A 24,400-nucleotide genomic window follows, 5' to 3' on the forward strand; every position below is an offset into this window, starting at 1 on the left:
CAATCTACAAGTTATGTTCTCCATAATTGTTGGGTAGATGCGAAACTGATTGGAGGACAGACCGACTTCGCTTTGGATAAGGCCTCCGAATAGTTCTCCAAAGGGCTGTCCTTACTGTCCTCCTCCAAGAGACTGGACCACAGATCTGAGACTGGGAGGGAGAGGGCGGGTAGAGCTGCCCCAGGGTCATGGTCACATTAAGAATATTTGTTTACATCCCACCTCATTCCACAAAGGATTTGAGTATGCTTATCCTAGGTAACTTCCTCTAAGTTAAACACATTAAAAGAAAATCAGGAACATGGAAAATATGTAAAGAATAAGAATATAAGTCTAGGCCAGTGACACCCCCCCCCCAATTTTGCTATGCATTAGAATTACCTGCAGAGCTTGTAAAACTCCTGATGCCCGCGTGGAACCCTTGTGCCAATTAAAGCAGAGTGTATGGGGGGTGGCAGGCAGAGAGCAGCCGTTGTAAAGATCCCCAAGCACTTTGGGAATCGCTGGCCAAGGCTGCTATTCTCAGCCTCACATGCATGTTAGCATCACTGGGGAAGCTACTGAATTTCTGATGCTCGCGTCCCGACCCCGAACCAATGAAATCGTAGTCTCTGAGGCTGGCAACCAGGCCCTTAGTCATTTTAAAGCTTCCCACATGATCACAATGTGCATCCAGGGTAGAGAGCATTGCACTAGGAGGAAGCTGGCATGTAATTCCACATGGGATTTGTGTGTGTGTGTGTGGGGGGGGAGGTTCTGTATGTTTTAAGGCCATAAAATTGGTCCCGAGTTTCCTGGGCCAGAATAAACCAAGAAACACGATCAGTTGAAATAATTTTTGTCATTCATACACAAAAAGCTTATCAGTTCCTTGGAAGAAGGCAAGCTTTTCTCACAGGTCTGAGATACATGTCTTAGTTTGAGTCTTCTTAACAGGGGCCTTTGAATCATGTCATGGGTCACAAAATATACGATAAATGAGAGGTGGCAAGTTTCATAGTGTTGTTTCTCATTATCATCCGCCGGGGAAAACCCAAGACATGTCCCCCTGAGTGCAGGCCCTCACAGCCTGATGTGGTGGGGGTGTGGGGGCTGTAGTGATGTGGGGGGAGGGACAGAGGACCTCTCACAGGCCTCTCCAGTGCCCAGGTCACAGGGCCTTCCCCAAAGGTAAAGCCTGGAGCTGTGCCCCTCCAGGTGTGGGAGCTGCATCCTGTGTAAAGAGAAACTCTAATTTTCTTTTAGAAAAATTGAAAGAGCAATTGCTTTCTCCCCACATTATAGGTTGTGCAAAACTTGACAAAGGCCTGGCTGGGGAGGGCATAGAAGCAGTGATTTCTTTTGGGCCAGGAAGAATGAACACAGGCCAGTCTTTTGAAATGCTCTCAGTAAAGATCTTTTTTTCCCCTTCCATGGGGCTTTTGCGGCATGTAAGTACTGTTGATTTACCGGCTCATGATTTGTAGGTTTCTGAGTGGGGTGTTGACTGCAGGGGACTGAGTCTTGAAAGGAAACCTCTTCTATGGCACATGTTTTAAACCGCAGTAATGTCCTAGGAAAGCCAAGCAGAGCTTAAATTAGGAAGGGCGTGCCCCTTTTCTTTTGCAAACAATCTATGAGGGCATATGGCTGATCTCATGTAAAGTAGCTGGGGTCCGCCATGAGGATTCTTTAGATCACGTGAGTGCTCTTTTCTTAAGAAACTGACTTCAGTGAAAATCCTAAACGCTTCCTGTTAATACCCAAGTAGGCAACTTCGATGTGTTCGTCTCCAAGTCAAACAGCATGCTCGGCTTGTTTTCTTCTTGTACTCACAACTGCACTTCACATCTCAATTTAGGAAAGACTTCCTGAAACAGTCGAGTGCCGAATTTGTTTCACTTATTCGAAGGCGTCTCTGGCATCCCTGTAAATCTTCAGGATTAAATGAACTAACTGCTCCCTAGACAAACGCGAGTTGGGATGCGGAATGAAGCCTATGGTGGCAAATAAGATGTCTTGACGGTTTGCAATCTGCGGAGATTAACCTTAAACTTGTTACTTCACGTTGCGGCTCACAGATACACTGCCTCTTATTCAAACAACCACGCGCAGCCAGTTTTCGAGTGGGTGGGTGTGCACTCCGCACAGGCGCAGCCGCGTTGGTTTTGTTCCCGGGAAGGTGGGCACGGGCAGTGGCGACTCGCGGCCACAGTGGGGCAGCCTCGTCTCGGCTGGAGGCCGGGCCAGGCGGACCGACTCCGGGGAGCCGACGGTGCTGCCAAGTCCCGCTCGCTGAGGTTGCCCGGAATTTAAAGGGGTCTAGAAATAGCCACCTTTCCCCCTGAACAGTTACAGCGAGCTCAAGGCTCCCGATGAAAAGGCCACGCGGAAGAGGTGTTGACCGAGCGTTGCGTGTTTCTTGTGGAAAATGCCTTCAGTGTCCCCAAATGCACAACCAGCCCCCTGCCCAAAGCAGAGAGCAAGCGGGAGAAGAGGGTGGGTCAGCTGGGAGGTCCGGGCACGCGCGGACACTGCTTGGTGGACCCGCCCCTCTGCCCGGTGAGCCCGCTGAGCCCAGGGGAACCGACTCCGGAGGACTGGGGGGTGGGGTGGGCGTGGGGGCAGAACTCCTCCGTCTCCGAGCTAGTGGCCTGCCGCCCAGCCCGGCCGTGATTGGCTTGGGGGGCGCGTGTGCCCGCCCCGGAGAGGCGGGGAGGGTCCCTTCTGGGCGCCGGGTGGGCGGAGGCGGAGGAGGGGGCGGGGAGAGCAGGGCCGGGAGATAGCGAGCGAGGGGGCGGGCAGGCCGGGTTCCCGGGAGCTGAGAGCAGGCTCCGCACTGGGCGGAGAGCGGCTGCGAGCCGGGAGCGAGGGAGGCGCGGGCCGCGGAGAGGGAAAGCCGGGCAGGCTCAGCTCCACCGCCGCTGTCCGCCGCACCGGGCGCTTCGGACCTCCAGTCCGCACCGCAGCCTTCCGGGAGGAAGCAGCGCCCGCAGCCGCCGGGGCGCCAGATCGGGCTTCCTCACCTGCCTGGGGCGCGCGCAGGGCCGGGTGCGGGGCGGCCAGACCCGGAGGAGGGGCGCAGACTCGGCCGCTCGCGCCGCAGCCCAGCTGCCGGGGAGTGCCTCGACCCGAGCGGGGTGCCGGCTCCATGGCGACCGGGCTCGGGGAGCCCGTCTACGGACTTTCGGAAGACGAGGTTAGCGGCTCTCCTTTCCCTCCCAGGACTCCCTGGGGAGTTCCTGCCTGGCGCCCGTCAAGGGGTGGGGACTAGGGCGACCCCGGGGGTGTGCGTTCCCTGTGCCTGCAAGGGAACCCCCGAACACGGGCGCTTCCCCAAGCGAGTCCAGTGTGTGTGTGTTGGGGGGGGGGTGCTCGGGCCTTTGGCCCAGCGCCTGCGCCCCCTCCCCCCGCCAAGCGCATTGTTTGTAAATAAAGCAGTGCGACGCCCTTGGAGCCCGGGTTCACTCGCCGCTTTCCACCTTTAGGTGAGAGGAGGCGCGTGCGCCTCTGCCTGCGAGTTCCTGCTCTCGGAGCCGCGTCTCCCGGGCCGTTGGGCAACTTTCCGCCTTTCGCCCCTGCAGCCTGGGAGTCCATGATGTGGGCCACGTCGGGGTGGGGGCTGCAAGCCGGCAGCCCGGAGGAAACTGAATTGTCCCTCCCTTGAACTTTCTTTACAACAATTATCTCAGTGTCAGCAAGTGCTCCGATGCATGTGTGTGTGCTTGTCTCGGTGGGAGTGGGTGAGCGCGTGGAGCTGTCCTCTCTTGCAGGGTCTAAAGCCTGGAGAGTGGATTTTGGGGTCTTCTCTGTGGAGGAAGGAGGTCTAGAATGGTGGCAGGTGCTCCTGGAAACTTGGAGGAAGCTTGCAAGCCCCCCCCCCCCCCCCAAGGATGAAAGCCTCACACCTTTGGGATGGTGGAGAGACGAAAGCTCAATCAATCTCTTTTTATTAATAAAACAAATTAAATAAGCCACGCCCCGAAGGATGTCGGTTTCCCTGGAAAGGGCTTTGTTTTTACCCTTACCCTCTCCTCGCTGTTTCCCACTCCTCTTTTTTTGGTCGGTTCCTGCTAAATCACTGCTTAGCCCTCTCTCGCTCAGCCTCGCTCGGCTCTCATTGGTGTGCTGCTCTGCCAAAACGGGGGGGTGGGAGGCCTGTCGCTGGCTCGGCATGACAGGCAGGCTGGATGGAGCAGGTAGGAGGGGTTTGCCATCTGGCGGGGTACGCGCTCAGGTCTGGCGCCCCTTTCGAGAGGTGAATTTACAACCCACGAAGCATTACTCAGCGGGGAGGTATTTCCTATCCTAGCTGTGCATTTCGTGAAGAGCCGATGCCTGGAAATTCAAGGATTTCTGGATCTCTCTCTCTTCCTCTCCGCTGTTTCTTTTCTGAGGTCCCCCCCTTTCTCTGGCGATGGGGGCGGGGTTAATGAAGAGGCCATTATCTGGGACATAACCCACGTTATGGCTTCTCTCGCTCACCACCAGCTTTTGTAGTCTGGTACGGTTTGTGTGTGTGTGTGCCGTGGGGAAGTGTGTAATGGAATAGGTGACTTGGAGGGGGAGGGTGTGCCCCCCCCCATGGTACTAGGGAAAGCCTGCTGTGGTATTTTATCAAAGAATGATCACAATGCAGATAATGTGTGATTTACATTTTTTGATTATTTGGTCCATGCTGTGCTGGTTTAAAATAATTTACCGTGTTTGTGCAGGTGCCTGGGGATTGGCGGGAAGTACAGCATTGTTTCAGTGGCCCAGGCGCTTCTGTCCCTGGGTCCTTTGAGTTGCTTTCTCTTTCACTCTATACTTCTCCATTTAATCAGGAGCAGTAGAGGACAGGCGCTGAGTTTTTCGAAAGGTGCTGCGGTGCAGGCATCCCTAAACCAAGAGCGTGACATATTAGTGGAGGATGAAGAGAGTTGCATTTCATCTTAGGTCTTCCTAAAAAATTACGTGATTATTTTTGACAGTTCCCTGGAAAACAAATTTACCAGTGTTTTGGGAAATGCAACTGGATAAATGAATCACATGCCCATCACTGTTGCTGGGGCTTCGCTTACTTGTGCAGCCAGGGTCAGAGCCTGCCCAGAGTGCATCAGGCCACTTTTGTGTACATGAGTTAATACCGAAGAGCTGGTGTCTAGTGTGAAAGTGCAGGATGTGGAATAGAAGGAGAATCTGTGTGTGTGTGTGTGTGTGTGTGTGCGCACGTGCGTGCAAATGGCTGGGTTCACTGCACATTGCTGGAGGGTTATTTGGGGCTGGATGGGGAATAACAAGAAACGGTGAAGACCTTTTATTACTTGGTGACCGTGTGGCTGGCCCTTCTGTAGCTCACACACATCGTATTACTAAAGACAAGTCGCATCCGTCCTCCTTTTTCAGCTTCTCCCAGTCAAAAATCAGGCAGGGCTGTTTTGATGATTTCACATTTCTGTGGTGTTTGCTTTTTATGGGAGGTTTCAGGCTGTTAGGTTGCCCTTCGGAAAAATCAGGGAATGCCTGCCTTTGTAGAATATTAACAACAAATTGTTGAGTTTCGTATTTTGTTTCGTCTCCCCGAATTTGCCTGTGAGAGAAAACAAGTGGAAGATTTGAACAGGCCCGTAGAGCAGACTGCCCGATAGAATAGACAGGCAGGGTTGTTTTTCTAAAGCATGTGAAATGTGGGTGCACGTCGTCAGCTCACGCCCTGGGTGTGCTGCAGACTGTCACACCCGAAGACACTTGATTGCTCTGGAGAAGACTCACCTTACAAACCTCTTAGCAAAGTGGACATCCATACCTAGCAAGTTCTGTGTTTTCACTGGAGGTTGATGAAAAGCCCTGTGTGTTTGGAGTGCACTTAGTGAAACCCCACTCAGGCAGACTCTAGCTCTCAGCGCTACTGGTGGTGAAGCATTGCATTAACCCAGGAAGTAAGGGATGCTGAGACAGCGGGCATTCATTGTTGCTAGGTCCGTCCAGCTTTTAGGGTGAAAGGGATCACACGCGGTCTTTCCTCGTGAGTGCATGGGCTGTTTAGTTCTTGTGGCGCCTTTCTGGACAACGTTCCTCTGGCGAGGTATCGTTTGTCTTCACCCTGATTTAAGTCAGGTCAGTCCGGGTAACCAAATTTGAAATCTCCATCAGATGAAGTATTTTTGGTGCTGGAGGGGTTAGCAGATTAGTAAAACTTCTGATTCAGGGCCTACGATCAGATTTGGGTTGAGCTCAACGGTCTGGACTGGTTTCTGCATCTGGCTTGGTTCCTTGGTGGTTTTTTGTTTGGGTTTTTGTTTTTATGCATTTTTTGTTGGCAGTCTGTAGCACATTTTGGCCCCGTTTACTCATGAATGTTACTGTTAACCTCCTGAAAGGTATTATTGCAACATCTGAGGTTATCCTTTATTGAAAAGATTTTCTGATAGGTGAAAGTTTAAATGACAGCTTCCTTATTAGGTGTGGCATTTCAACATTTTTTAGTGGTTAGAATGGGGCAAATGGCATAGAAGCGAAGGCCAGGCTGACTGGGGTGGTACTTTGCCACTCCCTCCTTATTTTATACAAGTAAGGATAGCCAGCTAATGTTTTGTATGCTTTTTCTGCTCCCAGCACTGCATTAAGCCTTTATCCACTTGCTATCTCATTTAATTCTCATAAGAAGCCTGGGAGGTATGCTCTTATTTACAGATGAGCGCTCAGAGACGTTAAGTGATGCCCATAAGGACACACAGCAAGTAAGTCACGGAGTCAGGATTTGAACCCAGTTCTGTTGATTGTGCAGCCCTAGTTTTTAACATGCTCCCTCCCTTCCAAGTATCATGAAAGGTCTTCACGGCTAGATTAATAAGGTGTAGATATTTATCTATGTCAGGAGCTGTAAACGGAGGGCTTCTAGGCCAGAATTAATCAGGAGCCCTCCTTTGTAGTATGGTCTCCACAGTGTTTTACTGCTTGGACATTTTCCTGGAAAGCGGTAAGAGTCTGACGTCACTGGGGCTTGTCCCACTGGCAGCAGTTAGTGGTGGGTCTGAGCTGGGGCCCCTGAGGCCTGGCAGCTGGGCCTCGGTTGTCCCGACCCACTGCTCCCTGTCGTCTTAGAGGGCCTCTGCTGACGTGCCTGTAGCAAGCACTCGGCCACCAACATCCAAGGTTCACCTCCGACATTGTATCATATTTTCTTTACTTTAAGGTGCTGTCAGTTTTAAGATGCACCGTGATGTACAAAAAAAAAAGTGCTACCAAGCTATGATATACTGTTGATTGCATGCAGCATCTTTATTTCAGAGGCATTAAAATACGAAAACAAGGTTGTTTTGGAACTCATGAATTGCTCTGATCAGAACCCCGGGCTAACCCTGGGCCTTCAGTCTCCATGCCTCCAATCAGGCAACACGTTTCCGTCACCTGCGAGTCAGATGTCCGCTTCGCTGTCTGAGAAGATGCCTGGAATAAGGGCAGTGCTCCTAAGTGGGCATTCGCAGAGAAGAACAGGGCGTCTGGGTAGGTTGTTAACGTATGGAAAGCGGTTCGTGTGTGTGTTTTTGAGAGACTGCTGGAGAAACCCTGTGCGCCCTCTTCACTGCTGTGGGAAATGGCTGCAGGATCGCTTTCAGAAATTACAGTGTGGCTGCTGTTTGGATCTAAAGGTGGATGCGGAGAGTCAGGTTTCTGGAAGAAGGTGAGACCTGCCCATTCACTGCAGTTCCAAAGGCCCCAAGTCAGGCCTCACAGAGCTGTTTAGTGAGCTACCTACTCAGCCCGGGGGGGACCCCGTTACAGTCCCGGCCATGATCACTTACATTCGAGAACTAAACATTAAAAGGGCCCGGGTTTTAACTGTGGCACTTAAAAGCAAGTTTTAACATCAGCAGATAGGATGTATTGTCTTTTATGTTCTACTTTCTTTAGATTTTTATTTCCTTAAAGGATTCTGTGGAATTTGTAGAAACGGGCATTTTAATCTCTCCTGCTTATTAGAATGCTTGGATTATCTCACTACTGAGAAGTAGTTTCCTTAATTTAAGGAATAGAAATAATTTTGCTCAAAGGGGTGGGAACAGTGGCGAAGTGGGACTCCTCGGGTGACGGCAGCGTCGTGGCCAAGCAGGAAATGAAGGGGCGCCAGCGAAAGGCACTTGGCGTCTCCTCAGTGAGCTGAGGGCCCACGGCCCCAGGAAACTTCCCAAGTTGGAAAGTTGTTTTTGGATGCTGGGCACATCAGTATACTTGCTGTATATTCAGGGTAAATAGGAATCATCTCAAAGAAGAAAGGCTTTTAAAGTGTGGCATCATCACAGTGCTTGAGAGTTCCCGCTAAATTGTTTTCACATCCACTGTGAGGGGAAGAACCTTTCTGCTCATTGCTAATTTAATAACCTTTCTGAAATGTCCAGGTATTTAAATAATGTCATAAAAACGTGGTATGAGGGACTGGTGGGAGAAGCTAATTTCTCTTTGATAGACTGAGACAATGTTAACATTTTTATTTTCAGTGAAAAGATCTATTTAGATAGATTTTATTGCTGCCTTTGAATTTTGGGTCCTAGACAAGCCGTAAGAATAAAAAGAGACATTAGGTAACAGTAAAAAAAAAAATACAAAACTTTAAGAGTTTTTAAGCTTTTTGACAATATAGGTCTTTGAATAAGTGTTTTCGTCTTATTGAGCTAGTTGTTACTTGGTCATAAAGCAAACTACATATTGATCTTTTGTCAATCCATATTAAAGAGAATTAAAATAACATAACAAGTAACTATTGATAAGTATTAGGGTGATAGGATTAATGGCAGGTGTGAGAAGTGCGACAAAATGTTACTTTCTGTTTTTACATTGTTTCTCTTCCAGGTCACAGTATAAACAGATGCATTTCATTTTCTGACTATAGGTGGCAATGTTTGTACTGTTTACTGTTCCACGATGTTACTGTTGGCTGGGGAGTGGCTTACTGGTGGAATATGGAAATGAGAGCATCATTTAGAGGCAAGGGTAAAGCAACTAGGCTTAGAAAACAGTATTTTCCCACAAACTAAAAAAGAATCATTTATTTAATAAAAACCTCTAAAGTAATATTTCTCACTGTGGGCAATATCAGAAATCATCATGTTTGCCATGTCTTTTAAGGTTCTCCTTATCCAGGGCTTCTTAACATTTGGAAGAAGGAGAGGTGTTTGGATCTGGGAGAAGCCCCCACCACATAAAAACGCATAAAGTCCTTAAGAACCGCTGTCATAGCCCTTCTTGTTGGGTGGACATGGACTTGTGAATGATTCTGGTACTGCTAGTACATGCCATGCCATGATTGCTGCCATTGACTTTGAGAAGGAAGTAACAATTATCGCTGCACTCAGGTTTTCGACTGCTGGAGAGATCCTTGATTCCTCAGGTGAGACCACGGCTCAGGCTCCAGCAGAGAGAAAAGTGTGACCATGTGGGACCTCATTTCGTGAATACATGGGATCGCCTTATAGTTGCAATGTTTGGTTCTGAGCCCGAGTGGCCTGGATGCCAGCTATGACTGCAATAGGAGGTGACAAAAGCCATATTACATAAGTGTGTCTGCAGTAACCAGCTTAAATGGACACTTGAGGCGACTTTTTGTCCCTGACTCCAGAGTCCTGTGTTGAGAACTGGCCAAGTTCAATGGCGAGAGGGTATCAGATTTCCTTGCTGTCATCTACTCAGTGTCTGGTGACTTCTTGTCAGGCAAGCATCCACCAAGAGATTTCGTATTCTTTTTATACCTCCTGTTCATGAAGGGGAGAAAAGGCCACTCAAGAGTGGGTTGTTTTTTAGTGTAAAATGCTGCGATGTGAGATCCTCCCAGTGAAGATGGGACTTGGAAAAACTTGTAGGGACGGTGGCCCCGTAAAGGAGATGAACAAGCCCAAGAACTGCCCCATCGCTGGTCAGGGCGGCTTCCCAAGCGTCTGAAGTTCCGATGGATCCCTCGCGGGGCTCAGGCACGCAGCCACCTCTTGTCTTCCAGGCAGAGACTCTGTGCCCTTCTGTTTGTGACTGGGCAGCTCCAGATGAGGGAGTGGCCACCATGCTGCAGTGACAAGGGTTTGTGTTGTGCCTGCACTTCCTGGTCTTGCCTTTCACACAGTTTTCATCCTATTTCTCATTTTCAGCCTCACTCAAGGCCTGGATTTTCTTGGTCTCCCTGGATACGGTTCTGGATCATGTTTTGCGATGTGTTGTCTAGAACCTTTTGTGACGCCGGACTTCTCTTGTGGGCGCTCTGCGGTCCTGTGCAGAGGCAGAGCCATGGTTGGGAAGAGGGCCAGTGCGTTCGCACCTGGTGGGGGGCCACACTGTTTCCGTGGGGCTGAACAGCTGCATAAATGTTTGAAAGTACAAGGTGAAACCGTCTTTGTTCAGGGATCTAGATTTAAAGTTTTCTGTGTACGTTCTGGCGCCTGTGCTAGATGCCCCAACTTGAGGACGCCAGTGCGGACAGGCTTCCCAGACAACAGAGAAGGCGAGGGTTCTCTGCTGATTCTTCCTGTTGTTTAACTAAAGGTGTTTGTGTGAAATGGATTTTCTTTAACTAGGTGCTGGAAAGTCACTTTTTCAGGAAATGGAAGCAAGCCTCTGCTATTTAGAGAATCGCTTTATTTAGTAAGCACTCAGCATTAACTATTAATGAAGAAAAAAGTCGTCTGTTTATTCCTCTGTATTGAAAGCTCCCTGCACTCACAGGTCTTCCAAATACCTTCAGATTCTGAAGGATGATCTAGATCAGGATTTTTTCTTTAAAAGACTTTCAATTGCAGTTGACATTCAGTATTATTTTCTATTAGTTTCAGCTGTACAGCACAGTGGTTAGACATGTGTCTGTTCCCTGTGCTGTACTTTACATCCTGGTGACTGGGTGACTTGAGTTTTCTTTCCCAAGTTTGCACTGTTTTCTCTCTCAGCTAATAATTGATGCATCTTTGGGTGTCATCATAGTGCTGACTTCCTCTTTACCAGCTTGGTTTGGAAAGGGGAAAGAGTGTAAGGTTTCAAGGAAAAACAAAACTGAAAATCAGTTCGCTTCCTTTTATTGTTTCTTGTGCCTTTTATGTTTCATGTATTGTGGGTGATCATTGGACGCAACCAAAGGACCACGGAACAGTAAGTTAGTTTTTAAGCTTTGAACTGGCCGTATTGCTCCCTGCTTGTGAATGCCAGAGAGTACATGTGTGCGGCACTTGAACCAGGCTGTGTCTGGAGGGAAGTGAACTCTGTGTGTTGACTTTGAGCTCTCAAGTATGGTAGTTGAGAAGTCAGTCTGGGCCATGCTGCCGCCTGTCTTGGGAATGGCTGTCTTAGTTTTCAGGGAGTGTTATTAGGGAGAGAGAACACTTGAAAGTGGGGGAAGAGCTTCCTGCTTTCCTTTGAGAAAGTGAGGTAGCAAAGAGTGTTGTGCAGCCCTGGGAATGGTGGGTTGGGTGGGGAGATACTGAAGAATATTTAATAGCATGGAGACGTCAGTTACATAATATTCAGTGGAAAATGTAGGTTCGAAACAGTGAGTGTGCACTATTTCTACAAAATGGTAAAATCCTTTTGTGGTTAAAAGTGTCCACATACACACACACACACACACACACACACAAATGACTAGGAATATATCCTAGGATATTAATGGTAGTTCTGTTTGAATAGAGGGATTACAGGTAATTTTCATTATCTTTTTTGTTTACTTAGATTATCTATATTTCTATGGTGAGCTTTTTTTTCCCCTTAAGATAAAAATTTAAAAGTGAGGCAGAAGAAACCTCCCAAATGCGTGTATTTCGAGCTTCATCAGGTAAAACTTAGAGCAGTTGTTCAGTACAAATATTAATAGAGTTTATTTAGTTGAATGCATGTTTCTTGCAGGCCTGCTTTGTGCTCTGTGTCTAGCGAGGATGCCAAGGTCATTGCATTGTCACTGTTGCCTTTTAGGAGCTCACCATCTAGGTGGGAAATGGGGGGAAGGGTCAAGGGGCGAATATTTTTCAGAACAAGTGGCTGGTGAGCTGGATTCTTTTTTTTCCAGCTCAAATGATACATGTTTCATTTTCTCCACTGAAAATTTGTATTTTCACCCTTCTCTGCACTACAGTTGCATCAAAGTAATTTAAATCTTTAGTAGTGTTTCAAAATTTTTTTGGTGCATACTCTGAAAATTAGGGCGTGTGATTGCACCTAAACCTGCTTCTGTTTTTTCTTGGCTTTTGAGTTCGAGGTCGTGTTACTACCCAATTCTGGCATTGAATAGTTTTAGATGTCAAAATGACAGCCATGCATAGCTATAGTCTTTGGTACAGATACCCAAGCGAGCAGAAGCAATTCTTTGTTTTGCCTTCCGGATGACCCGTAATGTCCATCCAAGTGTCCGTTTCCTTCCCAAACAGGAGAGAGAGATAGCAAACACCATGTTATGTCTAATCTGAGACTTGTCTTTATCTGCCCCCCCAGCCTTTAAAACTTTCTTATTTTTTAATTACAGTTTACATTCAATAGTACTTTGTATTAGTTTCAGGTGTGCAGTATACTGAGTATACTGGTAGACAGCCGTATCCTTTACCAAGTAGCTCTCTCGCCCACGTGGCACGTGGATGGCTGTTACAGTGTTACCGACTGTATTCCCAATGCTGTGCTTTACATCCCTGAGACTGTTTGGTAACCACTAACTTGTACTTCTTAGTCCCTTCGCCTTTTTCACCAAGCTCCCCAATCCCCCTTCTCTCTGTCAGCCAGGAGTCTTTTCCTCTGTGTCCACGAGTCTGTCCTATTTTGTGTATTTTGTTCTTTAGTTGCCACATGTAAGTGAAATCACATGGTCTTTGTCTTTCTCTCTCTGAGGCATTTCATCTAAGTGTACTACTCCAGGTCCATTCGTGCCATCGCAAATAATAAGACTTTATTTAATTAATATATATATTTTTTGTCTGAGTAGCCTCCCGTTGTGTACATGCACCAGAGCTTTTGGATCCATCTGTCTGATGAGGAGCACTCCGGGCGCTTCCTTTGGGGTACACCCATTCTTCCGAATTAGTGTTTTGGGTTTCTTCAGGTATTTTCCCAGCGGTGGATGCGCTGGGTCATAAATCAGTTCCACTTTTAGTTTTTTGAAGAACCTCCACTTTGTTTTCCTTGGTGTTGCACCGACCTGCGTTCGGTCGACTCCCAGAGCCTTTTACTATTTCTGAAACAAGGACATGTCTTACCATTGAAACGTGTGTTTGATGCGGTGGTAGGTTCCTTGTGCTCACACCGCAGTCCCTGACTTCCCCCGTCCCTCCAAAGTTACAGATCACAGGTGACGGGAATCTGAACATTGTGGCATTTGAGTGGCCAATATCAATGTGCATGTCATGCCCTCCGTGTTGGTGGTAGATTATTGATAGTTGTCACGGAGATTCTTCCCTTATCTATTTTGTTCACTTATGATGCGTCTCTCAAGCGCCCACAGGACAGTGAGGACCTGTGCCAGCTCAGTGATGTCATCAAGGAATCCAGTTCCTTGTCTTCTCTGCCAGCAGCTGTCTGGCCCATCTCAGGGCCCTGATTGGTCTCCACGTGGCTGTCAGGGGTGGTCGGGGCTATGTTCTTTCTTTCCACTTGCAGAGGAAAGAGAATGGCTCCCCGTGGCTTTCTCTTAAGTTAAAGGAAATCTCATTCCCAGAATCATGCAGGAGACGTCTTGTCCTGTCTCCTTGGCCCACAGAGGCTCAGAACTGCCTTCCCTCCAGCAGCCAGTGAGGAGGGGGTGGAATGACCTTTTGAGCCTTAACAGTCCACCCCTAGAGCTGGGCTGAAGTCCACAGTGGCCCTCAGCCCACCCCCTGCATAATCCACTCTCAGATCTCTACTCAGATCTCCCAGACTTCAGGAAGGCACGTGGTCCCCACCCGCACCCCCCCACCCAGGCCCCGAGTATTCGTCTAAGCATTGCAAACATCTCTGGGGGTACACTGTTCCTTCTCTTACACCTGAAAGGAGGTTTTTCAAAAAATTGTTTTAGAGTTTTGGTGACTCACAGCTAAAAAGGTTATGCCCGCCGCCCTCCAAAACATCCAGTCTACAAAGGTGAAGAGGGAACAGGATGTTGCAACAAACCTCCCATTTGGGGGAGAGGGAAGAAAACTCGGGGAGGGAGCTGGCACCACGGGAATAGCCGCAGTCCTTGCCTGGCTCAACCAGTCTGGCAGCCTCCAGCTGCACTGGACTGAGTCCAGCGTGGGACTCTCCCTGGTCCCTGTCCTCTGCAGCCGCACCTGGATGGGACAGGGACTGGCAGAGTGCCTCTGGTTGGTCCTGCTTGGGGCTCAGGGTTGTTTGTCTGGGGTTGAACAGGCAAAGGCTGCAGTACCCTGAGCGGAGTGTTTGGCAGCACTGTGCCCATGCAAACTTGGGATCTGTGTTGGTTTGCTTCCAGTCAATTCCAGGGGCTGGTGCTCATATCTAGATGAAGTCTCTGCTAATGGGACGTTCTGTGTCTTAGCCACACGGCTCTCTACCCTGCTCATTCCCATTGCTTCTGCCTCAAATGAAGAGGCACACAGTTTGGGTCCGAGAGACAGCAGGGATACCCAAGCCCATGCTGCCTTTGCTCTGCTTTTTGGAAACTGGAAAAGTCAGTGTTTGTGCTTCCTGTCACCACCAGAACCAGTGAGGGACCAGTGTGCAGACAGGGACTGAATCTCTATGGGCACTTTCCTCATATGGCCAGCGATCTGAGAAGACAGGGGGTTATGTACCCTCACAGACTGTCTTACATTCCATTTTAAACCAACCCTTTTTATAAAAAGAAGAGAAGTGTAGGTAAGGGGTTTGGAATTCAGGAAAGAGATTAATCAGATAAAAGCAGCATTCCAGCCGTTTACCTAATAGCCTTTCATCAGTTGCCTGGGGCTTCTCTTTATCCGTGTCCTGGGTGGAGGACTGTCTCTCCCTGGAACACAATGGTTCTGATACCACCTTGATGGTCCCTTCTGGGGCACAAAGGTCAATGGCTTGTGGTCTCCTAGAATCAGGGTGGGCTTTACCTGCAGTTCCTGAAACAATAGCTTTTTTTTTTAGATTTTATTTATTCGTTTTTAGTCAGAGGGGAAGAGAAGGAAAAAGAGAGGGAGAGATAACTGTGCGGTCACCTCTCAAGTGCCCCCTACTGGGGCACGTGCCCTGACTGGGAACTGAACTGACCACCCTTTGGTTCTCAGCCCTCGCTTAATCTGCTGAGCTATACCAGTCAGGGCCTGAAATGATAGATTTTTAAATGCATTAACTACTAAGCTTATTAACTGTTGAGTCCCCCGTCATTTTCAGACTAGGACTGTGGTGGACTCACAAGACCCCCTCCCCCCCGTTGCTGCCCTCCAGCTCAGCCACTGCAGTTTTATTGACAGCACTTTTTGGGGGTACAAAATTGGTGATAGTTAGGGCTACTTGATTGCAAACCACAGTGACGGTTTCTGCCAAACTGAAGCAGAAAGGGAGTTAATGAAGGTGTTCTGCGTAGCACAGAAGGTCCTACGAAGCTGGAGAGCGAGGCCTGGACAGCAGACAGGCAGACCGGGAACCAGAGAAATGGCGGGAATCATCCAGTGAGGGCCCTCGGGGCCCCCAAACACTGCCCACCCAACCCGAGGCTGTGGGGTGCTGTTCCTGCTGCTGGAGCTGTATCAGCCCCCATCGTCCATCTGTGCGGTGATGGGGGGGGGGGCAACCCCGCTTACATACAGTGGCTCCATAGAAGGGCTCATAGAGCCAGAACGTGTTGTTTGCCCAGCCATGTTTATTACAGAGAAAGGAAAAGAGAGTAAATCAGCAAGAGCAAAAGTGAATTAGGAGGAAACCAGGCTCAAGTTTCCAAAAGTCCTTCCCAGAGGCATCTCACAGGGCACACTGACCTCCTCTAGTGACGGTCGTGACAGCGCGGATGAAATGTTGTCTAGGGGGAATCTCATTAGCGTCTCAGCGCCCAAGGCTGCTGTTATGTAGCCTCGTGAGTGTGAAAATTCCAGACTCCCAGAAGGAAAGCAGGTGTTCAGTAGCAGCCACATGGTTCACACACAGTCTGGGCACGCTTGTCACTTAGAAGAATGTTTTACAATATATATCAGCGCAGGGAGCTGTTTACCATTCAGGTTTTCAGAAGCCAGCCACAGAGTCAACTCAGCAAGCAAGCCTGTCTAAGGCTGGCAGTCGCCGGCCTGCTATGCAAATTCTTGCAAATTCTTCCACATTCTTTCCTGCCCTCTTCCTCTCTGAGTCCCTGGTGGGAAGGCTCAGGCAGGAGCCTCTGATTGGCCAACCACAATCATGTGCTCACAGCCCTGGCTGCTGGGGGAGGGGTGTGAGGGGCTCGCTTCCTCTCTGTTTAAACTTTTGGTTTCTGTGGTGGGAGGTGGGCCCAGCCTCCCATCCAAATGCTTGCTGTGGGGTACCCCCAAACATAGGAAGTGGTTTCCCACGCTAGGCAGCACAGCATCCCTCTCCCCCCAAGAAAACCCCTCTAAGCGTGAATCAGGCCCAACATAAATGGGGAGCGAATGGTTGTGGTGAGTGTTGGGGGGGGTGTGTTTTGACATCTGCCATCCCTGAGTCGGGGAGAGGCTGTGACGTGTGTTTACAAATTTTGTGTCCTGGCTGGGGGTGAGGCAGCGTGCACCCTGGGTGCTGGGAGGTGCAGAGGCTGTCTAGGAACCTGCAGTGTGATGGGTACAGCAGTTCAGTGGAGGCCGCGTGAGGTGTTGCCAGCTGCTCCAGGCCTGGGGACAGAACATTCCCGAGAGGAACAGCAACACAGAGGCCCTGAGACAGGAACACGCTTGAGGAGCAGGAAGAAAACTGACCTGGCTGGAGCGTGGTGGGTAGAGACAGGGACCCCACAGGCAGTGACAGAAACAGGACAGATCTCGAGGACCTTAACCGCCACCGTGGAGGGTTGGGGCTTTCTCAGCGCATGGGAAAAACCTTGGAGGGCTTCAAGCAGAGGAGTAACAGGACCTGATGTGTGACTTGAAGTGACTCTTGTGGAAAAAGGATTGTTGGGGGAAGGACCAGAATGAAAATGCAGACCAGTCAAGAAACTCTAGCTGGAGTTGGTCAGGAGGTGGGGGTCAGCTGAGATTCCAGGAGGGGCACAGTGGAGCGGATTTGGCATATTTGTTGGAGGAATCGCCCGGGACTTGCTAGAATGGATGTGGAGATGACGTGTAGGATTCTGGCGTGAACAGTTAGGGGCAGTGTCATTTGCTGGGGGGAGGACTGCAGGAGGAACTGGACTGGGTGGGGGAATGGGGAAGTCAGAAGGTCTGTTAGGTTAGGTTAAGAGCAGTATACTTACTAAGCATCCACGGGTTGGCAGCAGGCAGAGATACAAGCGTCTGGGACCCTGTAGAGCGGTCGGGGCCAGGGATGGAGCATTGGGATGCTTGGCCTGTGGTTGGCCCTGAGGCCTTGAATGAGGCCAGGGGAAATGATGACTAGGGAGAGGGCAGGGGCAGGACCTGGGCCTGCCCACCTCTCGGGGGTTGGACCACTGAGGTAGGCTGTTCTCTAGCCTCTGGTCCGGTGTGGTCTCAGGAAAGGGGACAAGGGAGTGGAACTGCCGAGATGCCTCTGGGTTGTGGGGGAGAGGGAGCGTGCTTGGGTTTGGCCAAGTGGACGCCTTGGTGATCTGGGTGAAAGGAGGGTGGGAAGGCGAGCCCTGTGGGGCGGGGGAGGAAAGAAATGGGAGACACACAGGTGACCCTTCAAAGGGGTTTTGCTGTGAATGGGAACAGAGAAGTGTGGCTTCAGCTAAGCAGGGACATGGGTCCTGGAGGAAGGATTTTCTCAAGTTGGGAGCCCCCTGAGTGTGTGTGTGTGTGTGTGTGTGTGTGGCAGAGAGGGAGAGATTGGTGTCGAAAGGGGATCTGCTCATGCCGGCAGGGTGGTGCAGATGCCGGTGACCGGCTCCTGGGTGGTTTGACATCATCTCTGATTGCGTTGGTATAAGTGGTCCTCCAGTGGGGTCATGCTAAGGAGACGAGGCAAAATGGACTTAATTCGGCAACGCTGTCCTCCACCCAGAGAAGGCAGAGAATGGAGCTGATGTCAGAACTTGACCACGGTGGTGTCACTGTACTGACCCCAGGGGACCGGCTGGGTGGCAGCCAGTGCCATGGGGGTGGAGACCCAGCTTTACGTTTCTGTAAGTGAAGTTACCGAAATATTTACGTCAGCACGGAGACTTGGGAGAATTGTTTCCCCTCTTAAACAGAATGTTCTACCTTGAGAAAAGCTGTTCTAGTTAGATGTTCCGAACCATAGTTCACTGTCTGGTGTCATCTGACCTCAGTTCTCCCACTGAAACCCTCTTAGAGTCTTACAGTTCATCAATTCTCTCGAGCAACTTCAGTCTTGTTAGGTGCGGAGGTGTCAGACTCATTTTCCCCTGGGGCCACGTCGCGGTTGCCTTCAAAGGGCTGAATGTCATTTTAAGACTGTATAAATGTAACTGCTCCTTAACAGTTAAGCGAGAGTTCGGCACTGCCGCCGGGTAGAAACAAGGTGTAGGGCTGGATTCGGCCTGCGGGCCCTGCGTTTGCTGCCTGTGTGTTGGAGCGAGGCTGGTCTTAACAGACAAAAATAAAGAAGGGAATAATTGCAGGAAGGGACAGCAGTGCCCCAGGAACGTGCAATTTTATGGATAGGATGGTGGTGGGTTGGCAAGTCCCAAGTTTCCTGATGTCCCTGTCGCTCAGGGAGGAGTAACTTCTCAGTTTGCCAGCTTGGTGGTGAATTTTAACACCTCGGTGACAGGGACTTTGTCCTTCTTCGCCAGGTGGCCTTGCCCCTGGAGTCTGCATTGGGACGGTTTCCAGCCGATGCCTGGGATAGGCAGTGGCTGTTTTCTTGCTCTTTTAAGAAACTGGAAGTCACAGGAGGAAGTGGCTGTCTGTGAACAGCCAGGTGGACCTTGGCAAGGAACCGGGACGTTTTCCTCTGAGGCCCTTTGAGATCGATCGGTGCTACTCCAATGCTCACTGTGCAGTGGGGGGAGAATGGGTGCGAGGCGGACCACGGGAGGCGGTCCCACAGCCGGCCAGGCAGAGGTGATGGCTGGTTGCAGGGGATGAGTTCAGGAGGTACGTAGGAGGCAGTGGACACTGGATTTGGTCTCTGGTTGATTAGGCGAGGAGAAGGGAGGAGTCTAGAATAAATCCCCAGGTTTCTTGTTTCAGAGAAATGGGTGGGAGGAAACATACATTTAAACATACATTTATTAAATACCTACTGCTTTGGTTCTAAACTGATGGCTCTTTTCACTCCCACCCCCACCCCCACGTTTGCAAGTGCCTGGAGACATTTTTGGTATTTTCACTGTGATGTATTTTAAGGTACAATTTCTAAATGCTGGTCAGAATGGGACTGCCCCCCTGAGAGTGACATGGGTGCTTTTGTGGGTGTGATGTCTCTGTTTTTTGGTCAAGTCTTATTTTGTTTTGCTGGCCACACTGGGCTTCCGCTGGTGCTTGGTTTTCTGGGAATGTCCGGCAAATGTGAAGTTTCCAGTACTTCCCCCATCCGACCGTCATCCTGAGAGCGTTGGACTCTGGAGTCCCTCCCAGCAGGACCTCTGCAGGAATCCTATTGGCTGCACCTTCCAATCTGATGCCAACTCTGCTAGAAAGTAGAAGCTTAGGGGAGGCTACCAAAGGGGTTCCTGTTGCGGAGTTCGATAAGCAAACGGTGGGGCCTTTCTGTTGGGTGAAGTGATGCTTTTATGTGGCACAGATTAATACAGAATCGGAGGGAAATGGGCAGAAAGGAAGACCCAGTACTTCACTGTCTGCTGCTCTCCCCTGCACGTGATGGGCATTAGCCTGGATTAGAGAACACACGTCGAACTCTATTGGGCACCCTCTTTTCAGTTCTGGGTTAGAGCCACGTGTGTGACCTGAAAGTAGCAGCAGAAGTTTTGACAGAGAAATCGAAGGGGTGGTATCAGTTACAGGAACGCCTCTAAATTCAGCCCAGTGTTGAAGAGTAAACTTAAAAATGACAATCGTTCTATTCACTGTATTAGTGCTAATATTACTCAGCACTTAACTGATTTGGCTCAGCTTTTTTTCTTTTCTTTTCCAAGATTCCCCAGTGAGGAATAACCGTATTCTAATATAGCCTGCCTTAGAAAGAACAAGTAGTCATGTGTTTTCTACAGTGGGAAGATAGCGGGCAACATAATACAATACGATGTTTTTGAAGCTTCATAAAATAGATCTCGCCTTGGCTGCTGTAGCTCACTGGGTTGAGCGCGGGCCTGCGAATCAAAGGATTGCAGTTCGATTCCCAGTCAGGGCACATGCTTGGGTTGCAGGCCAGTTCCCTAAAGGGGATGCACTAGAGGCAACCACACAGTTGATGTTTCTCTCCCTCTCTCCTTCCCTTCCCCTCTAGAGATAAATAAATAAAATCTTAAAAAAAAAAGCAGATCTCTTTAGAGAGAGCCCATCAGTGAACACTCCGCATGTTGCCTTATGTTATTTTTATTATAATGTTTTTTAAAATATATGCAAGCATAAGAGATAAACACATTTATAGTGCATATATCACCACAACGGCACTGCAAATTGATTAAAAATCTAATTTCTAACGTAATGTAATTCAAATTCACTGTATGATTTCAACGTGGCCAGTGATGCTGTTCGGTTACACTGTATTTATCTCCTGTGCTCAGGAAGTATGAGTTTTCCTTCCCTGACCTACCACGTGGCCCGGTGCTGGCCACTTACTCTGTTCCCCGTTATTTCCATCATCCAGACATCTGTTGTGTGGGGTGCTGGAGCACAAAGACATCACTGACTCAAAGTCGTGGTGGCTGGAGACACCGTAGAGCTCCTGCTGCCATCTTGGTCATGACACGAGGGCTGGTGGAAGCTCCAGAAATCCTGGGGAGTACACAGTTTTGTAAGGTGGCCACGTAGACAAGGAGAACGTGCTTCTATTAATATATCGAGATCATCGTAACCCGAGGCTTCCTGTGCCAGATGTGATGCATGCCCTCGAGTCACACCCAGCAGGAAGGGAATTCCCGTGGTGGGTGGCGGTGCCTCTCCGGAGAGCTGATCTGTGTTGCCTGTCGTTGCACAGCTGTGATGTGTCAGCGTACAGGTGACGCTCACCTGGCTGCAGGAGTGAGCCACGTTGAGATCATCAATTCGATGCCACATATCTGGTCGTTTGTTGCCATTTGATTCCGCACAGACCTTGACTTTGCTTTTTAATGACAGTTTGGTGTGCACATTTCCCCGGTGAAATAACACAATTCCTTTAGTTTCTCCCTTTTCACGCCGTAGCAACCCTTTTCCATTGTCCTCATCTTCAGATAACCTCACTGATTTCCAAGTGGAGTAAATGCTTTTGTTGTATTGTCTCAAGGCAAACAGAAGTCATTTCTTACTGGTTCTGGAGTCCCTGGGCCGGTGCAGCCCGTGCTGAGCTGGCACCCCAGCCTCACACCCCTGTTGCACTGGTTTGCTGTGTAGCTTTTGTTTTGTGGCCTTTAAATAGTTCCTTTCTCCTTTAGCCAGGGATGACAATAAAATACCTTTGGTCCTTTTTAATTTTTTTTTAATAGCAGATGTGCTGGATGTCACCCAGCTTAATGAGCTTTGCTTTTCACAGTGGTTTCTGAATGGAGTAACCGTGGGTCAGTGTATTTCTTGGTAATCCTTCCTTCCTCTGGCAAAACTGCCTTCCTTGTCAGGGTATGAACCGTGTTAGCCTCATTGCCTTCCAATAACATCTCATTAAAATGGTCTTAACTGTGTTGAACATTCATCTTAATCACCATCATTGGCTTTGAAGCTGTTCCTAGGAGAGAAATTTAACCCCCTGGAAAGTACATGTGCCCACCACGCAGGGTGTGGGGTATCAAGGGCTTCAGGGGCAACTGCTCCAGGCAGAGGGGCTGGGGAGGTGCTGAAGGGTGACTCACTGCTGCGGTGAGTGTTTAGGGCCATGGGGTGGGTGTAAGGGCATGCCGAGGTTCTTAGTGCCAGAGTGAAAAAGAATCTGTCGCATTTTTTTTTAAAAAACATTCCTATTTTGTAGAGTTAGCATCGAGAAAGAAACGTAGTACATTTTACTCTAACAAAAATAAAAGGGCAGAAATTACTGCTGGATTTTTTTAGGTAGTAGGAATATATACACATTTTTTCATTTCTTCATCGTCAGTTCAGTTGCCTATTTTCTGTTACATTTCATATTTGTTGAAGCCTTTTGTAAATCCTTTAAAATGTTTTATTTATTTATTTTTAATCCTCACCCAAGGATATGCTTATTGATTTTATTTTAAGGGAGCAGGAGGGATGAAGGGGGGAGGGAGAGAGAAAGAAACATTAATGTGTGAGAGAAACATGGATAGGTTGCCTCTGGTCAATGCCCTGACCATGGACCGAACCTGCAACCCTTTGGTTTACAGGATGGCGCTCCAACCCACTGAGCCACACCGGCCAGGGCTGTAAGTCCTTTTTTGAAGCCTCCATTTTCATAGACGTTAGGTGGCTTGGATTTTGACTTTTGACATTGACTTCCAGGCATTAGGGAATTAAATAACTGGCTGAGAGAAGTTTTTTCTCATCGAATGCTGCAACTTGATTGGGGGTGGGGCTTGTTTTTGTGGGGTTTATCAACTTAGATTCCCCCATACATACCTACAGTGTATTTCAGAATTTGTCATCTTTAGATATTTTTAAAAATATTCTTAATTTAAGGCCCATTCTTTGAAAGTGAACTTAAATGCATTTCAGCTTTTGTCAGGAAAGAGCAAGTGAGAATTTGGCACAATAAAACCCAGCTCCACAGAAGCCGCCTGACCAGGAGACTGATGCTCCCGCTGGTTCATGGTTTTGATCAGTGTGTCGTCCTCGTTTAAAACAAGTCTGCGTAAAAGTCCAAATTCATGGATCTGACTTGCAAGGATTTGAACCCAGTTTTGAGAATGTGAACTCGTATATGTGCCTAATACCTTGGTGACCTCAGGCTTTGAAGAGTGACAGTAAAAGGGATGGTGGAGTGTCTTAAGGCCACTGCTTAATATCAGCTCTCTGATACCCTCCTGCTGTTCTCACTGGAGGGGCTGGCAGGGAAGGATGGGACATGACATTTTCTGGTTAGAGGAATGGCTAGCGGGAGGCGGAGTGAACCATACAAGGACTTGTGGGGGCATACCTGACTTCTCTGGCACACCTAGTATACCCGACTAGGGGGGCCTGTGAGGGTACACCTGGCTTATACCTACCCACCTAGCTGGGGGGGTCTGTGAAGGCATACCTAGTTTATCTGGTTCACCTAGCACACCTGACCAGGGAGGCCTGCGAGGGCGCATACCTGGCTTTACTGGCACATATAACGTTCCCCCGGAGTAGGGTCTCCTGGCAACGAACGAAAGTCTGAGCTGGGAACTGCAGGAGTAGCTCTGTGGGGACTTCGCCACACCCCCGGTGCTTTGGTGGCTGCCCACCGGATTGTTCTTTCCGTGTATAATTAGCGTCCCAGTGGAGCTGCCGCGTAGAGGGAGCAGGAGAGAGAAATGTCTTGCAGTGTTAGGCAGATTGGAGGTGAGGTGAGGTGAGGGGAGGTGAAGTGAGGTGATCCGGGAAGCTGGCACTTCTCAGCCTGCCTGGAAACACAGGAATCCCAGATGACAGCTGGTGGCGGCCGCGGAGGAATGCAGGTGGTCGGCATCAAGGCAGGAAATTGACCTTGGGGACAGCCCCTGTGTTAACACGGAGCGGCAGACTTCCTAGGCACAGAGAACAGAACCCTCTCTGCCACCCTTCTCAGTCCTCATTTGTTGGTAGTCTCGGCAGACAGAGAAATTGTGGTTGCCTGCAAAGTCAGGTAAGAGTGGATATCATTCTGATAAGTGATAAAACACAAACGTGAGCAAATTCTTTTAATTATTGTCTTGTGCCTGGTCTTATGCATTGCCTTAGAATTACTCTTCAGGAGACCGATAGGAGACTCACAAGGGGGGACGTGTCCAAGTTCCCCGCCTTACCATTTCTTCTCCTTTTTTCCCATTACTCGTTGAGGAGACAGCCGGGGACCAGGCCTGGCCCTGCGGTGATGGGCATACTCTGTCGCAGCGGACAGAGCAGGGCGCAAGGGCACTGGGCTCTTTAATTCTCCTTTTGAAAAGGATGTGTTCCCCCGTGGCGCCTGGTTAGGAACTTTTATCTTGAATGGTTTATTAGAAAATGTGACTGTCTCCTTATGTCCTTCCTTAGCAAGCGTTAACAGCATGATGAACACGGTTGCAACATTTCCATTTCCACGGCTTTTCAAGTAACTGAGCTCCAGCAACGTTTGAGTCAAAACTGGGGCCGTCTCAGCAGCAAGCAGCTTTCACGTGTCGGTGTGCGAGGGCCTTTAGTGATGTGGGAAACTCATCATTGTTTTC

General features: G+C 49.2%; 1 protein-coding gene across 3 annotated transcripts in view; it reads left to right on the forward strand.

The window, feature by feature from the left end:
• Nucleotides 1–2,783: 2,783 nt before the first annotated feature.
• Nucleotides 2,784–24,400, forward strand: part of NEDD4L (NEDD4 like E3 ubiquitin protein ligase) — a 289,989-nt gene continuing 268,372 nt past the window's right edge. For 2 of the 3 annotated variants that reach the window (XM_037151988.2, XM_037151991.2), the window contains exon 1: nt 2,784–3,178. In XM_037151988.2, the coding sequence (XP_037007883.1) occupies nt 3,131–3,178 (48 nt within the window). In that variant the 5' untranslated portion in view covers nt 2,784–3,130. Of the gene's footprint in view, nt 3,179–11,045; nt 11,086–24,400 lie in introns of those variants that run through there. The other variant, XM_037151994.2, reaches the window with a different exon arrangement.

This window comes from Artibeus jamaicensis, unplaced genomic scaffold (assembly GCF_021234435.1).
Source record: "Artibeus jamaicensis isolate MK-2021 breed Jamaican fruit bat unplaced genomic scaffold, CSHL_Jam_final contig_354, whole genome shotgun sequence".
NCBI classification, from domain to species: domain Eukaryota; kingdom Metazoa; phylum Chordata; class Mammalia; order Chiroptera; family Phyllostomidae; genus Artibeus; species Artibeus jamaicensis.